The sequence below is a fragment of the Notechis scutatus genome, chromosome 6 (assembly GCF_049901735.1).
Source record: "Notechis scutatus isolate UNSWTSFEM ecotype Mainland chromosome 6, rNotScu1.2, whole genome shotgun sequence".
Lineage (NCBI taxonomy): Eukaryota > Metazoa > Chordata > Lepidosauria > Squamata > Elapidae > Notechis > Notechis scutatus.
The window spans coordinates 50,712,702-50,728,578 of NC_142014.1; the positions used below are offsets into that span (position 1 = coordinate 50,712,702).

At 35.5% G+C, this 15,877-nt stretch overlaps 1 protein-coding gene across 7 annotated transcripts in view; it reads left to right on the forward strand.

The window, feature by feature from the left end:
- TCF20 (transcription factor 20) overlaps positions 1-15,104 on the forward strand; it is a 92,495-nt gene extending 77,391 nt beyond the window's left edge. For 5 of the 7 annotated variants that reach the window (XM_087968226.1, XM_087968225.1, XM_026694760.2 and 2 more), the window contains 4 exons: positions 618-711; positions 4,493-4,542; positions 6,423-6,550; positions 13,825-15,104. In XM_087968226.1, coding sequence (XP_087824352.1) covers positions 618-711; positions 4,493-4,542; positions 6,423-6,506 — 228 coding nt within the window. In that variant the 3' untranslated portion in view covers positions 6,507-6,550; positions 13,825-15,104. Of the gene's footprint in view, positions 1-617; positions 712-4,492; positions 4,543-6,422; positions 6,551-10,420; positions 10,504-13,824 lie in introns of all 7 variants that reach the window. The other 2 variants (XR_015750106.1, XM_026694769.2) reach the window with 2 other exon arrangements.
- The last annotated feature ends 773 nt before the right edge of the window (positions 15,105-15,877 follow it).

The window sequence follows — 15,877 nt, forward strand, 5'->3', positions numbered from 1 at the left end:
ATTATCTCTTCAGGAAGAAGAAGAAGAACCACTGTAATGGCCCTCACTTCAGTCCCTTAGAGATACTATTGATACTATGGTCAATGATATTGAATGTTGCTAGGAAAACAAGAAGGATCAGGAGGGTTCCAATCCCCTAAGTCTCCCTACAGGTTATCCAAGACCACAATCAAGGCAATTTCTGTGTTGTGAAGGCCCCTTGACATCTTGAAACTTCTCATTGTGGAATTGTGATGGATATCCAGATAGCATTCTTTGAACAATAATAAAGGAATATGAGTAATTCAAATAACTGCATTGTTACATTTTTTGTGACAATTATTTAGTAATAATATTTTCTCAACTTTAGTTTAAGAAAAACCATATAATGTTTACCTTTAAATCCATATACTGAGTGAGTATCCTGGGGAAAAGTAACGATGGAATACCATAATTTAAAAGATTATTTGTATGTTACCTATTCCAAGGATGGATCCATAAAGACATAGAGGTGATTTGATGTTTTAAAGAAAAAAGTATGATGAACTTAGTGACTCAACAATGAAATTGTATATATAATGGCTTAAGTAAGAATATTTTTATATAAGCTAGTATCTATATTTCCTTTTTTTTCCCAGAAATGTTCTCATTGCCAGGAACCAGGAGCCACCTTAGGCTGCTACAACAAAGGCTGCTCCTTCCGGTATCATTATCCATGTGCCATTGATGCAGGTAAAAAAAATGAAGTTACTGATATGAAGAGAGAGAGGGAGACTGAGACTGAGACTAAAAGTTTCTCTTATTCTTCTTTTATTTTTCTTATATGTACCCATTTCATGTATTCACAACTATGTATACACTTATACTTATTATCTTGTAAACAATTGGCAAATCAAATCAAATAAATAAATAAAAGTTGTTTGCTGCTAAAGTGACACGGAATGACTTACAAGGACAAAAATAAAGAACATAGCAGGTTATATAAAGAACATTGTATGTTATATAAGACATTACAAATATTTATGAAAAATTGTTTATTTTAAGGTATTACTTAAAGTAGAACAGCAAAGATTAAATGTGACAGTATTTCATACAGGGCTTCTTCCAGATACTTTTAAAGGCAGAACTTTGAGATTCTTATGTGCCTTTCCCCTTCTTCATAGTAAAAAGTGAGCTAAATTATATTTTTGTATTAGTATTTTAATCATAAGGACATTTGTCCTATCAGACATAAAACTGTATCCCCAAACTATATATGGATTTTTTATATTCTTACCCAACTTGTATATATGATTGGAACCAGTAGTGGTTTTCAAATAATCTTACCACCAGTTTGCTGAAGATGTAAATGCATGTGCGCAGCTTCCATGATTGTGCACGGCTTCGCCATGCGGTACAGCTTCCATACATGCGTGCAGCTTCCACCGTGCGGCAAAGCTCAACCAAGCAGCCTTTCAGGGACTGCTCCCCTCCATCTCTGCTCTCTGGGGCAGCGGTTTCTCTCCGCTGCTGCTCTTGCTGGGAGAGCAGACTGCAATTTAGCAGCTGTGAGCCCTCTTTGGATCCTCTAAGTCCAATCCAGCAAGTGCTGTGGCACAGAGAAGCAACAGCCATGTTAAATGTTGTTTCTCTCAGCGGCAGCGCTTTCCAGATGGGACAGAGGACCCAAAGCGACGGCTGATAGCTGCTAAATTGCAGTCTGCTTTCCCAGCAAGAGCAGCAGCAGAGACAAGTTTTCACTTCCCTGGAGAACACATGGAGCGTCTCCACGAGTGACCAAGGCTCAGCAAGGGACAGAAGAAGCGGCTGCAAGATCTATGCTGCAGCGCTTTCTGGATGGATCTTCTTAAAGGTAAGAAGAACCATCTGGTCTGTTCCCAAACTGCTTCAACCCTCATGCGCCCCCCCCCCCACAGCGGCCCTTCAGCCTAGTGTGGCAGGCCACAGGCTGAATAAATTGCTTCAGCCTGGGGAGGCGTAGTTTGAGGTTAGAGGGGGGTGGCAGCATGCAGGCAGAGGTTCCAGGGCAAGCCTGGAGCTGGGGAATGGCGCTTCCCTTGACCCAGCCTAGGCAAAGGGCGATTGGGCAAAGGTGCCATGGCAAGGCCAGATCTGGCGAATGGTGCGTCCCCGGGCCCTGACCCAAGGTGAAGGACAAGCGGGCAGCATGCTTACTTTTGGTGAGCAGAGCAGGCGAGGCATGGAGATTAGCTGGGCTGTATGCCGAAGGCAAGATATATAGGGTGGGGCCAGCGGGTGGTGCGATTTTCCTACCAATTCTATGAGAGCGCACTTCGCCAGCTCAACCACCCTCTGTGTCAGCGCTGGTGAGGTGAGCTGTTTTTTTAGTTCAGCTGAGGCACGGCAATCCGCTCTGCCACGCGAATCAGCTGAGCTAAAAAACAAGGGAAGGGAATATAGGAGAGGAAATGGCAGGGCTGGGGCCAGCCAGAGGTGGTATTTGCCGGTTCTCCAAACGACTCTAAATTTCCGCTACTGGTACGCCAGAACCGATCTGAACTGGCTGAATACCACCTCTGATTAGAACATTAAATAGTTGATGAAATCTATTCCGAATTGCTATCTGCATTAACTACTATATATTTATTAAGTTTATGTATTGCTTTTTCTCCAAGAGCCTGCAGTTTACATATTTCTCCTTCCAGTTTTATTCCCATAAGAATCCTCTGAGCTAGATTGGGCTGAGAGACAGAAATTGGCCCAAGATCACTATTTCCATGACTGAAGTTGACTTAAACCTGAAACTCACCAATCCTAATTTTTCCACATCACAACCAGCATACTGAAATCTGGAATTAATGATACACAAATTACTTCAATTGCAGAGAAGATTTAGTAGGATAATTGTGTTTTGAATACAGACAGTTACAATGCAGAGGAATTAAAACATTTAATTATTTTAGAAATTTTGTTTGGAAAGTTGGTGTAGGAAGGAATGAGGTTTAACAGTAATTGGTTTTTCTAGAGTCTTAAACTGGCAAAGATATCCTTGCTTTGTTAAAAATTAGGAAATGCTGCTTTAAAAATAGGTGTTTTTAAACATTATATGCTAGCCTGTAGCAGGTTTTTTACCTTGATTCATCATTAATTTAAACTTTTTCTACTGACTATTAATTATTACTCATTTATTAAAAAGTGAGAGCCTTAATTCAAGTAAGTAATTGCTGCTAATTGGAAAGTCATCATAATTCTAGGGGAAAAAAGGGTTTCCTAGAAAAGTTAAAGTTTTTAAAGGAAAGTATTTATTAAAAGAAAAAATGTGTACTGAAATTGCAAACAATCAAGGTAGGAAAAAGGTTCCGATAATGGCCTGTTCACTGGCATTTTAAAAATTATATTTGAACTACAAAGACTGTTGAGCTAATTAGATGTATTTTATAATTGTCCATGTTGGGAAGATACTTCAGTTTCCATCACTTCTTAAATTATAATAATATTCTGAGGAATCTAATAAATATTTTTTAAAAATTCAGTTCAGTGAAAACTGTCTTTATGTGTACAATATCATTTAGTATCTCTAAAATTATGTTTTGAAATTGGCTACCATCTGAAAAAAAAATTATATCAATAAACTACATTTTTTTCTTTTGCAATCTTTCTTTATATAGCATTTCTTCTTTGCAAGGTTCATACTGACATATAATTTTTCCAAAAGATTCCAACAGCAGTAAGGTATAATTAAATCACATAATTAAATGTGATATATCACATGCAGGTTTTTTTTTAATCACTTTTTTAAATCACTTTTAAATCAATTTTTTTTTAAACCATGAAAATTGCCTGGTGGTTGTAAGGTTCTGCAAGGACTGTGTCCATTGGTGTCCAAAAGACTACTAAGATTAGATTCTCCTCAGCCCAGAGAACAGCTGGAAAAAAATTATACACAAATCCTTAAAGCTTGAACTGAAAGTGTATTTTGAGAAAAGAATGCCTAGGATATTCATTTTTATTGTTGAATAACTTGTGAGCTTAGAACCTGACTATTAAAAAAAAACCTCTGTAACAACACTGGGGGGCAGAGGGAGGGAGAGCTATTTATAAAGTTCGGTTTGACCTAATGACATATATTTAAAGGGGAGAGGTGAATTACTGTCTGAGTTCACAATAATGCTTAGCCAAGTTTTTTTAAAAATTTAAATAGGCTGCAATGGTTGGTTTGCACATTAAAGCTAAGTTATGGGTTAGTTCATGTACTATACCAAGCCAAAAATAAAATCAAACTGTGATTCAGAATTGTGTATGAACCAGTCTAGTCAGTTACATATTGGTTAACATAATTAGCTTGAATGAATGCTTACCATGATTTTAGAGATGCATATTTCCCCTCTAGATGTTACTTTTTATTATGCTGCAGTCATTTTATAGGTGAAGAAAAACATTCAATGCCATTGTTAAGTGTTCCTTTAAGATTTCTTGTGAAATTGTTGTGAAATTGCAGGTTCCATTTGATCTTAGACATACTCTGATATTTTGTATTTATGTTTTCTTCTAGATTGTTTACTAAATGAAGATAATTTCTCAGTGAGGTGCCCCAAGCACAAGGTAACTAAATTGTACTTGGTGTTGCCCTTTCTTGGATTCAGAATTAAATGGTGTTGCCTCATAATGCTGGCTAAAAATATACTTCCATAATGTTACTTGCATTTCGGTCTTCATATGCAGTATTTTCTAAACAATAAGAATTTGAAAATGGAATTTGAATGGAATTTCTTTCTTTCTTTTTGTTCTTTGAACAAAACACCAAGCTTGCTTAATAATGTAATATAAAATATATACTTAGAATTTTTTTCCTTATCTCAGAAAATAGATTTGTTGAGGACCTGCTTTCTGTCATGGTGAATGAAATCTATAATATTATGAGAGAATTAACTTAATTGGCCAAGTTGAGAGCTTATGTATATGATTTAAAAACCATTTGACTTATATAATATTAACTCTTATAAAACTACCATTGTTATACAAAATTGATAATTTTCCAATAAGAAAGAAATTTATGAAGCAACATTCGTATACTTCAGGGTAAATTAGAATATACTGTAACATAGGTTTTCTTAAAACTTGTACAAAATTCATTTAATTATTGATGTTGGTGTTGAAAAAACACTTTCCATTTGCAAATTTATATCATTTCACTGAGTAGTTCTAAAATTTTTACTCCGTACTTTAAAAACCAAATCTACATCATAATTCTATATATGAATTATTTGTTGCAGTAAGACTGCATTTTCTAATTTTGCAGTGTTTTGCTAAGTTATACAGGATACTCAATGCCTTATCTCCTAATACAGTAGCTTGTAAACTTATAGTGTCTTTGTTTATGCTAAAGATCTGATCAGAATTTGAAATTTGCATTCATTTTCATAATTTGTTTGAAAATGTTTGTTTAGCAATAGCAATAAGCCCTATATACCGCTTCACAGTGCTTTCCAGCCCTCTCTAAGCAGTTTACAGTGTCAGCATATTGGCTCCAACAATCTGGGTCCTCATTTTACTGACCTCAGAAGGATGGAAGGCTGAGTCAAGCTTGAGCCTGGTGAGATTCAATCTGCCAAACTGCTGGCAGCTGGTGATCAGCAGAAGTAACCTGCAGTACTGCACTCTAAGCGCTGCGCTCATTTCACTAATTTGTTGGAAAAAATAAGACATTGTCTCTAGGTTACTGGGTTTTTTGGTTTTTTTTTTGCCAGGTTACTGGGGGGTTTTGCCCAGTATTGATGCTTGCTTTTTTCTGGTTTTAGTCATGACTGAAATACTCAGGGAACCCATTTTGTTCCAGTGGAATGCTAAAGTATTTGTGCTTTTTTACAAGAATGTCCTACTGCCAAAAGGCTTCCTGCTTTAAAATGCAAACGAGGGTGGATATAATTCAAAATAACTGAGAGGGAGAAGATTATTATTTAAAGGTTTTTGTCATAAATGAATTACCCACAAAATGAAACTATTTCTAATTTTATGTGGCTGAATTAAATAGCAAAATTGAAGATTTTGTTCTTGAGGCAAGCAAAAAATCATTTCAGAATATTCAGGAGGAAGTTATTAAAAATGGAGCTTCAGTGTCTGATTTGTGACACTGCATTAAAGTTTGTTGTTGGAAGTTTTGAGACTGTGCAGTCAGTTCAAGAACATTGCTAAAATCTCTTCTTTTTATTTCAATTTTAATCTTTACTGAAATAATGTGTTATAATTCCACAATTTTATGGTATGAAATCCTGCACCTATCAAAATAAAAACACTAGCAAAATAAAAATAAATATTGCTTGATTCTCAAAAATACCAAATGCTGACTTGCAGACATCTTGTCTGAAAAATCTGTATTTTATTACTAAAACTAATAGTGCTACTGATGCTGCTTTATCTCTTTCATGCTCTATATATTCCTTTTCTCTTTCTCTTTCATCTTACCCTGGTCTATTGGACAACAGCCCCCCCCTCCTTGCTCTCTTCCCCCCATGCAGAACAAGATGGTGAAAGGCAGCTTCAGCACAGAGCAGTCGGAGCGGGGGTGAGGGGGGAAGTGTGTTCGTGGGAATGAAAATAAAGGCAAGCACAGGTGAGTGGAGGGAAAGACAGAGTTGCCCCTCCTACCTTCTCTCTAGTTTAAGGGAGAAACAGACATTTATTTTAACTTGCAGTTTATTTCTTTACGGTGCTGGTCTTATCGAATTATTTCATAACGAATAGTTGTATTTATTAGTGCGGGACAAAAGTGAAGCGACTTTGCTTCAGTATCCTGAACTATTTGCTTTTGGGGGGGGTCTGTCAGCACAAATAATTGTTTATCATACAGCTATTTGAAGAATACATTGTAGATTTGAGAAAACATCAAATCTTCTGCTTTTTTAATTGACAGAAAACCAAGCAATTTCAACAAGGTAGTCCATGCAGTTCAATAGTACTTGAGTTATAGAAAGGTAACTTAGCTAATTGTTGATAACTGGATATTTAGGAAGCAGCCTTTATAATCTAAGTCAGAGTTTTATGTTCTGGACTTGAATCCTTATCAAAAGGAGGAAGAAGGCTGGTGAAGATAGCTCAGAATCTGAGTTTTAGCTGAGTTTTTTTGCCCCCCTTCAAAGAGATCTATTACTGTTACTACTACTATTACTGCTCTGTAGAAACCCCTGAAAAGAGAGAAGGAAAGGTGGGCAGGGATCCAGATATTACTTTTACTTAAAATTTTGTTCTACTAAATATTAATGTCACATGGATGGGATTTAAATAATTTATATCTCTTCCAAGAGTTTGTCTGTACTTAGAAAAGACTGGGAATAAAGGCATGCAATCATCTTTCACAATGGTTTTTGATTTAGCTTAGTAAACCCAGAAGCTGTACTTTTTTATGGATAGTTTAGTACTGACTTCTTACTCTTTTTTTATCCACGCAATAGTAAAAATGTAGCTGTCTCCCAGTTAAATCATCACTGAAGATAATCTAAAGTCTTCTTTCTTCAGTAAAAGAATCATTATAATAGACTGCCATCTGCCAGGCTGCATCTACTGATATACCATAGTCTGTCCAGCTGGAAGTCCATAGTCCTCTTACCTGGGATTTCTTTCCTTAGCCCAGCTGTAAGAAAACTAAAAAGGAACGTGTTTTACCACCTCCTGGCAGAGCCCAGAAATGCAAAACCTAACAAACCATGCATCAATCCTGAAATACAAAGATTAGTTATGTGACTTTGCAATATTGCATGTAAAGGTTTTAATTAAATATTTCCTTCTGAAATGGATGATGCCAAGTCTAGATACAAGATATTAGATGTAGATATAAAAAGGAGTTAATTGAGAATATAAGGAAAGCAAGAAAAGGCAATAGTCTCTCTCATACAAACATACACTAACAAACCTCCAAATCAAAATAATCCAGCCTAGGTCATGTATTTATTTATTACTCCTTGTACTTAGTTCATTGCATTGTAAAAAAGGTAGTTGGGAAGAGAGCATCTGAATCTTCTGCTTATGTGTTTGTAAATAGCTTCTCTCCTCCTCTTCCTCCTCCTCCTCCTTCTCCTAATCCTATGAGCACTTTACAAATATGTGGATTTTGAAGAGACTGTTACATTGTCCGGTTAATAATAGCACTTTTATGTGTCTTGCTTTGATCATCAAATTAGAAATTATCTACCTTAAATCTGCCCTCCCGAGAATTATAAAGGTACAGTCCAGTTTTCACAAATTCTGCCTTTATATGAATGGGATTATATGGGAGAGGCTGGGGAAGCAGAAACTGAATTCCAACTATTCAAGTCTCTTGGCATGGGAATAATTAATCAGATGCTTTGAAAGAATCTATAGTTTTATATCAGGATTAAGTGTTTTTTCCCCCACAGTAAATAGACAGCTAAGTTGGAAAGCTAGTACAGGAAATGGGTTTTGATTCATGATACATACATACTGTAAGTGGGTTTCTTCATTTTAACTTCATTTCTAATGCAAATTGGTATGTTTCGTTCTTTGGAAGGTTTGGTAATTGAACTTTTAAAATGTTAAAATCTTATATTGCAGACATTCATTGGTTTTTAGCAGCAGCAGAGAAATAAGAGTAGCATTTTTGTAATTTAATTTGATACAATAACTCAAGTCTAATAACAACATTTGCACACATATTTTTGTTTCCCCTCTTCCAATTCTGCATTAAATTCCTGGCTTCCAAACAGCTCTCACAATTTTTTTTAAGTTGAAACAATAGGAATAGGAAACGAGTAAACTGCTAAAAAATGCTATGTGCACAACCTGAAAAAAATAATTAGTGGAAATATTATATTTCCAATCCTTTGTGTCCTGAATATTTCTAGTTGTGATTCATTGTTCATATCTTCTGTTTTAAAGTACCCTGAAAGTACATTGATTCCAGTTTAGCACACAGGATAATTAATTTTAAAATACACAGTTTCCTGGATATGCAATATGATTACATTAATAAATGCATTAAAACTTTAGTTACATTTTTATTTAACTTGGTATCCTCCAGTTTTGAGTTTTTATTCACTTTCAGCTCTCAGCAGAAAATTGAGAGGATACTATGTAGAGAAGATTGATTTAGTTGATGCTTGAAGTTAAATTGGATAATGTACTTGTAGATTAGTTTGCAGGGGATCTTGGATCAGCTTTCCTAAGCCTGGTGCCTTCATGATATGTAGGAAAGCTAACTAGGGAATGATAGACATTGTAATCAAAATATCTAGAATGTTACATAGGATTGAATTAAACAGGCATTAAATAATTGTGTGGTTTGCTCATATAGTTATTGCATATAATCCAGCTCCTGCAAAGAGAGATCTCCTCCCCAATTGGGCCTGGTAAACCCCTTTGGCAGACAAGGGGTATGCCAGCCTGCTATGTTTTCCACATAAATCCTAGTACTACATTCTTGCCCAATGCCTGGATCCCAGACGAACAGCAGGAGGAAGAAAATGGCAAGCTAGGGAAGCAGTGGGGGGTGGGGTGGGAAGGAAGGGGTATGTGTCAGAATGCAGGGTGGTCAAAAAGCAGGGGTCTCCAACCTTGCAGGGTGGTCAAAAGCAGGGGTCTCCAACCTTGCAGGGTGGTCAAAAGCAGGGGTCTCCAACCTTGGCAACTTTAAGACTTGTGGACTTCAGCTCCCAGAATTCCTCAGCCAGCAATTCTGGGAGTTGAAGTCCACAAGTGTTAAAGTTGCCAAGGTTGGAGACCCCTGGTCAAAAGGACAGAAATGGAGGGGGAGATAGGTAGGTGAAGCGAGTTGAAATACTCCCGTGGTCGTAAGTCTGAGCAGGTTGCCAAGCATGCACATTTTGATTGCCTGACTGCAGAGTACTGCAGTAGCTAGAACTTGCAAGACCAGTTTTAGCTATCATTTGTTTAGCACTCCATAATTTCAAATGTTTGCTGAACAAATGGCCATTGGAGTGAGGACTCCCTGTAATGATTTGTATTTGATTTAGTACACAGGTATTTAGCTGTGCGTATGTGCCCTATAAAAGCAGTACTTAAGAACTGGTTAGGGGTGAAGTCCTGATGCAATAAAATGAAAATGAAACGGGCTACTGATCTGAACTGGATTCAAGAATGGAAAAAGAGAACAGTGAAAATGTGTATTTCACATCTCTTGTACTTTAATTGGTTATTATACTTCTGTTTTTATATTCTGAATTATATCAGAAAATAACAGAAAAATCAATAACTAATTATGAATGCCAGTCATTTTCTTATTTTATTTTGTTTGAAATCATTACAATTTTGCTTGGCTTCAATAATCAGCTTTTTCAACTGGAGAAATATATTTGCTCAGGAGTGAGTTTTTGATATGTAAAAGGTCTGGACATTACTGAGAAAGACAGTCAAGAATAAGTATTAAATAAATAAGCATAAGAGAAGTATGATGAATTGATTTGGTCAGCGAGAAGGAATGATTATTGAATTGCAAAACAAATATATGCAGGAAAAGTAAAAAGACTGAGAGGAAAGAGAAGACCAAGAGAATTGTTATTGGATTGATCCGATGAAGTCCTCAAAAGAAGAGAGGTGAGAAGAATACAAAGCATATAAATTAATATATTGAGTTGGTCAAAGACATGAAGGAATAGAGTTATAAAGAGATCTGGTGAATGAAGTTGATATAAATCAATTTTATATATATTTCCTTTGTTTTTCTCATACTTTTAGCTTCTTTTGCTCACTACTCCTCACTTTTTTTTCCTGCATTTTGATAACATATAACATTTATGTTCTCAACAAACTTCACAGGATCACTTATATACAAATGTACACACATGTTTCTATCCCAATCAGCCTATCTCTGACCTCAGCACCATCTCTCTAATTTATTGATCTAAAGATATATAAACAACTAAAGGGGAGATTAACAAATTCTTAACTTGAATAATTTATTCTCATAAAGGTAAATATTAGCTCACGATTGACATGGTGCTCTCTGTTTTCTTGCAGACATTTCATTACCCAAACTACGTAACATCATCAGTTACTAGCACTTGTGATGTTATCTAGTTTGGGTAATGAAACTTCTGCAAGAAAACAAGCAAGCTCAGAGAATACCAAAGACCCCTCAATTTATTCTCACACACCTTTACCACAATACTGGCACAAACATTTCATAATTCAAATTAATTACTAATTTAACTCTTTGATCAACAACCTTACAGTAAATGTTCTTTCTCCTCTGTACATTTCTCAATTACTGCTAAAAGGCAGAAATCTGATATGCAGCATTTGAGGTCAAGCTGCACCTCTAGCTTATTGTTGCTTTCCTCATTCTCTCAATCACAATTCTGCCAAGCTCTTCCCAGGTACATTTAGCGAATGAATTCTCATATAGCTTTTGTCTTCTTTTTTCTGTATATGAGACAACAATAAGAGCATATTACTGTCAGAGAGCACTTTTATTCCTTTTTGCCCACGTCCAATTTTTTATTTCTATCGCAACAATTCCATTTTCTATGCTTTTTAACATTCATCTCCCCTTTCCTCTGACTACATTTTTACAGCAGTCTTTTCCTCTCTTCTTTATCCCTTCACTTTTCCAGTCTATTCATATTCTCACCTATGTAATTCCACCAAGCATGGTTTTTTGTTTTTTTTTCCCATTACAGTAACTTTACAGGCTTCTGTGACTCTTTCATATATAGTAGTTAGTCGCCTCTTTCATCCCAGCCAACCTCACAGCATTGTTGTGAGAAAAAGTTGATGCATACCTGCTTATGCTCCTGGATGAAAGGTGGGATACTAATCAAATCATCATTTTTGCTGTGTTCCAAACAGTTTCCAAAACTGCCTTCTTATATTCACTTTCCTTTCAGCTAATTGAACGATTAATTTATTTTCTAATAATTTTTCATGCAGGTCTTATAATATCAATATTATATTTTCATTGTTTTTCACCCTCATTTACTTTTGAAAGTATGAAATAAAGCTCTGTGTCGCATTCAGATTTTTTTTCACCACTCTTGTATCCTTCACTAATTGTTCCAGTCTTTTATCTTAAATCAATCATAATCAGGTCAATATTCTCTATTCAGAATGTTGAGCAGATATTTTTCCCCCAAAATCATCGATGGTTCTTTGATTATCACCTTACACGAGCATTTTTGAACATGTTTTTAGAGTGAAACTTCTACCTCAGCTTGTGGCTTGTATTCAATTCCCTGCTATAGGATCAGACTATCTTCATTTATTATACGCTTCCCCTTTCTCTAATAATTTATTCACATTTCTTTCATAGTCTTTGCCAGATTCAAGTCTCAGATCATCAAAAAAGAGCCTATGGAATATTGGACTACACTATCCAACAAGATTTTTTTGGTCAGATAAAGACAGGGAAACTAGTTTACCAATCCTAATCATACCAATGCCACATGCAATAAACAGAGCCAAAGCACAGCTTTTCCCCATGCTTGAGTTACTCTAGGATAGTAACTCCTAGGATATCAAATCTAAAGACTACCTTACAAATTACTATTCTGTTATCTCGCCTCCTGCCAACTAGGGAAGTATGTATAATGAACCAACACAGAATCCAGTAACTGAATGATTATGCTACCTCAGTTGAGTTTTAATTTTTTGTTAACTATGAAAGGCAGAAGGATGAAAGGAGATGGCTTTTTTCCCTAGTGCTTTTTTGAAGATCTATGAAAATGTGGCTCTTCAGAAAAACACTTGGGGATTCTTTTCCCTAAATGGTGACACATTAAGGCATTGCTGTTAGTTTTTAATTCAATGTTACCATTTTACAACATTTTTTAAAGAAACCCAAGAATAAGTATACAAAGAAACAATGTGGAAAAATGTGGAAAGGGAAAACCCAATAACAAACCTTGAGTTTTAAAAAAAAAACATTGTGGAAAAACAATAATGATGTATCCTCCCCTTCTCATTTATTTCCCTAACCACTAACCACAACCTAAATATTTGTACTTTATACATTGAATAATTGAACATTACTGTCATTATCTGTTTAAGTCATTTCAACTACAAGTAGTCCTTGACTTACAACCATTTATTTAGTGACCATTCAAAGTTACAACAGCACTGAAAAAACTGACTTACAACCACTTTTCACACTTTCATAGCATCCCCAAGGTCATATGATCAAAATTTGGATACTTTGCAACCGGCATGTACTGTATTTATGATGGTTGCAGTGTCCCGGAGTCATGAAATCACTATTACATTCCAAGATAACTTCCAACGAAGTCAGTGGGGGGGACGGGACGACTAGATTTGCTTAAAGACTTCAGATGCAGTGACTGAACAACTGTGACAGTTGTTCAATTGTAACTGAGGCACAACTCATAACCACCACCTTGCTTAGCAGTGGAATTCTGACCCCAATTGTGGTCATAAATCAAGGACTTTATTACTTTTAATTGGTCTCATGAGTCTTTTCCTAAAACCCATATTCCAAATATCTGAATTTGTCTTGATATGTGAAGTGCAGTATTTAAGAGAGCTATTCCTGCTTGAATTGTTAAACTTTTATTAAGGCGATATACTGATTATTTTGCCATTTTACTCTTTCGATTTTGTATCGTAGCCAGAGTTTCTTTTTTTTTTTCTTATGCCAAACTTATTCTTGCAGCTATTGACATGTATCTTAACAAACTATGGTATTTTTCACCTATGTTTTCTGAAATTATACTTAATAAAAGGGTTACACACACACACACACACACACATATCCTAATAGGTGATTTTTAAAAAAATACATTATTTGAGCTAGTTGCATTATTCAGAAATATAATTATATTAAGCTAAAGGAAGAAATATTGTCATTAATGGGATATATAATACCTGTAAATGTTAGTAATACTGTGTTTTTCTCTCTTACAGGTTAGGCTGTTGAGATAAAAGCGATGGACATTCAAGATTAGATCATTTGTTTCCCAGTGTGCAGTCATGTCCCTCTTGACAAGCCTACCAATGCCAGCACTTCCTCCATCAATTCTTTCATCACATTTGATTGACAACATCACAGAATATGATCTAGGAGTCTGAACCAGCTATTTTCATGGACACACTCTTCATAGTGACTATGGGTAGGGGAGGGAGAAGAAGAGAAAGTGGGAGAATTAAAGAGGGAGGGATAAAATATATATATAGATAAATATATATATATATTAAAAATCTATTTTTAGTCTTGATAGACTTGTTTTAAATGAAAGGTGCGCTATCCCTTTTTATGCATTAAATTCCATTTTTAGGACCCACATAGGTATGAAATTGCTCATAAACGTGTATTAACTAGAAGTCAGAAAAGGCCTTTACAATGTAATCACTTTTTCTTTTGGAAGGAGTGTTGGAGTTAATGAGCTTTCTTAATCAAACTTGTTTCTCTGCTCCATTTTCCACAATAGAAGATCCAGGTTTTAAAGAATACAAGTTTTTTGTTGCTGGCAAAATTGTCTGCAGGGATGAGAGTGGGGATGAATGGTTGCTGGGTGCTTGTATTTGTGTACGTGTGAATAGCATTTTTTTTTCTTAAAAAAAAGAAAAGAAAAACACTATTTATTTTTATTAAGAAAAGCCTGAGAAGCATCAGAAGACTACTATGTCATGTGGTTTGTGAAATAAAGAGTGTCTTCTACTTGCTTCATATTCAGATACTTTAACCTTATATACATAACTTTGTACCAAAAGGTGGGAGATTGGGGCCATTGTTGGCCACTGACAAATATTCCCAAATCATTCCAAGGAATTGCTGCCTTTTTTGGAGGCAGTCTATGAGGCTTGCCTACTAGAAAGGGGCATTCAACAGATGTTTGAATGTTGATATAATCTGTGTGTGTTAAGCTGTCCAGGAAAATTCAGTTAGCTCTTCTCTTCTTTTGTTACCCAAAAGGAGGAAGGGGGAATGTCAATTTAGCAGCCTACACCACATGGTTATTTTTTCTTCGTTTGTACATTGTGTAATTTTAAACATTTGAGTTTTAGAAAACAAAACTTTTTTCTCTTGTTAAGGCCTTAAGAAGGGGTTAGTGCATCTTTCACGGATCACTCTGCCATGGGAATAAAATAGCTGTTTCACAAACAGTTTTATATATATATATATATATTAAAAAAACTAAAAGGAAAAACCCACAAAAAACCTAATAAACTTCATTTTAACCTAATTTTATCTGTGAAATTTAATGTATTTCACTTCTTTGTGAACAAGCCATTTTTCCACAGTTGCTGTTTATAATTTAAATTACTAGCTTTACTTCTCAGATTTAAAATGAGTCCCCATGCTTCTTTGGGGATGGATTGAAGACAGACTCTACATTGATGCCAATAAACTTCTGATTTCTTTTATTTAAAATACAGGTGGGGAAACATTCCTGTCTGGTTTTCAAGTGTCCTTTTCTTAGTCACAGCTAAAGTGCAAGCCAATGTGTCATAATGGTTAGAGCGTTGGACTAAGATTGGGCAGATGAGTGTTCTAATCCCTTTCATGAAGCTCATTAGATGATTTAGGGCTGTCTTTATTTCTCTGTCTAATCAACCTCACAGGATTAGTAAAGGGAAGCTAAGGATATTGCCTTAAGTTCTGGGAGACTTTGAAAAATATAAATGTTTCCTATACACAAATTTTTAAAAAAGTGTCCATTCATAGCTATTGTCAGTGTTTCAAGGCTGCATGATTCCAAGAGGCAGATACAGCTAGAGAGAAAAGTATTAACCTGCATATGCTGTAATCTCTGCCCGAAATTCATAATTTAACTTTTTTCTTGGTTTTAAAAGCTGTTTGATGCCCCAGATTCTGTTATATATTTCTAAAAATGATTTTTTTTTTCTTCTACAGAAAGTAGGCCAAGCATCACACTTGGCTTTTGAGTGGTACTACTAAATAAAGCAGTGTGCGGAACCAAAACAAAACTGAATTAAATTTTGGTTCATTTAATTA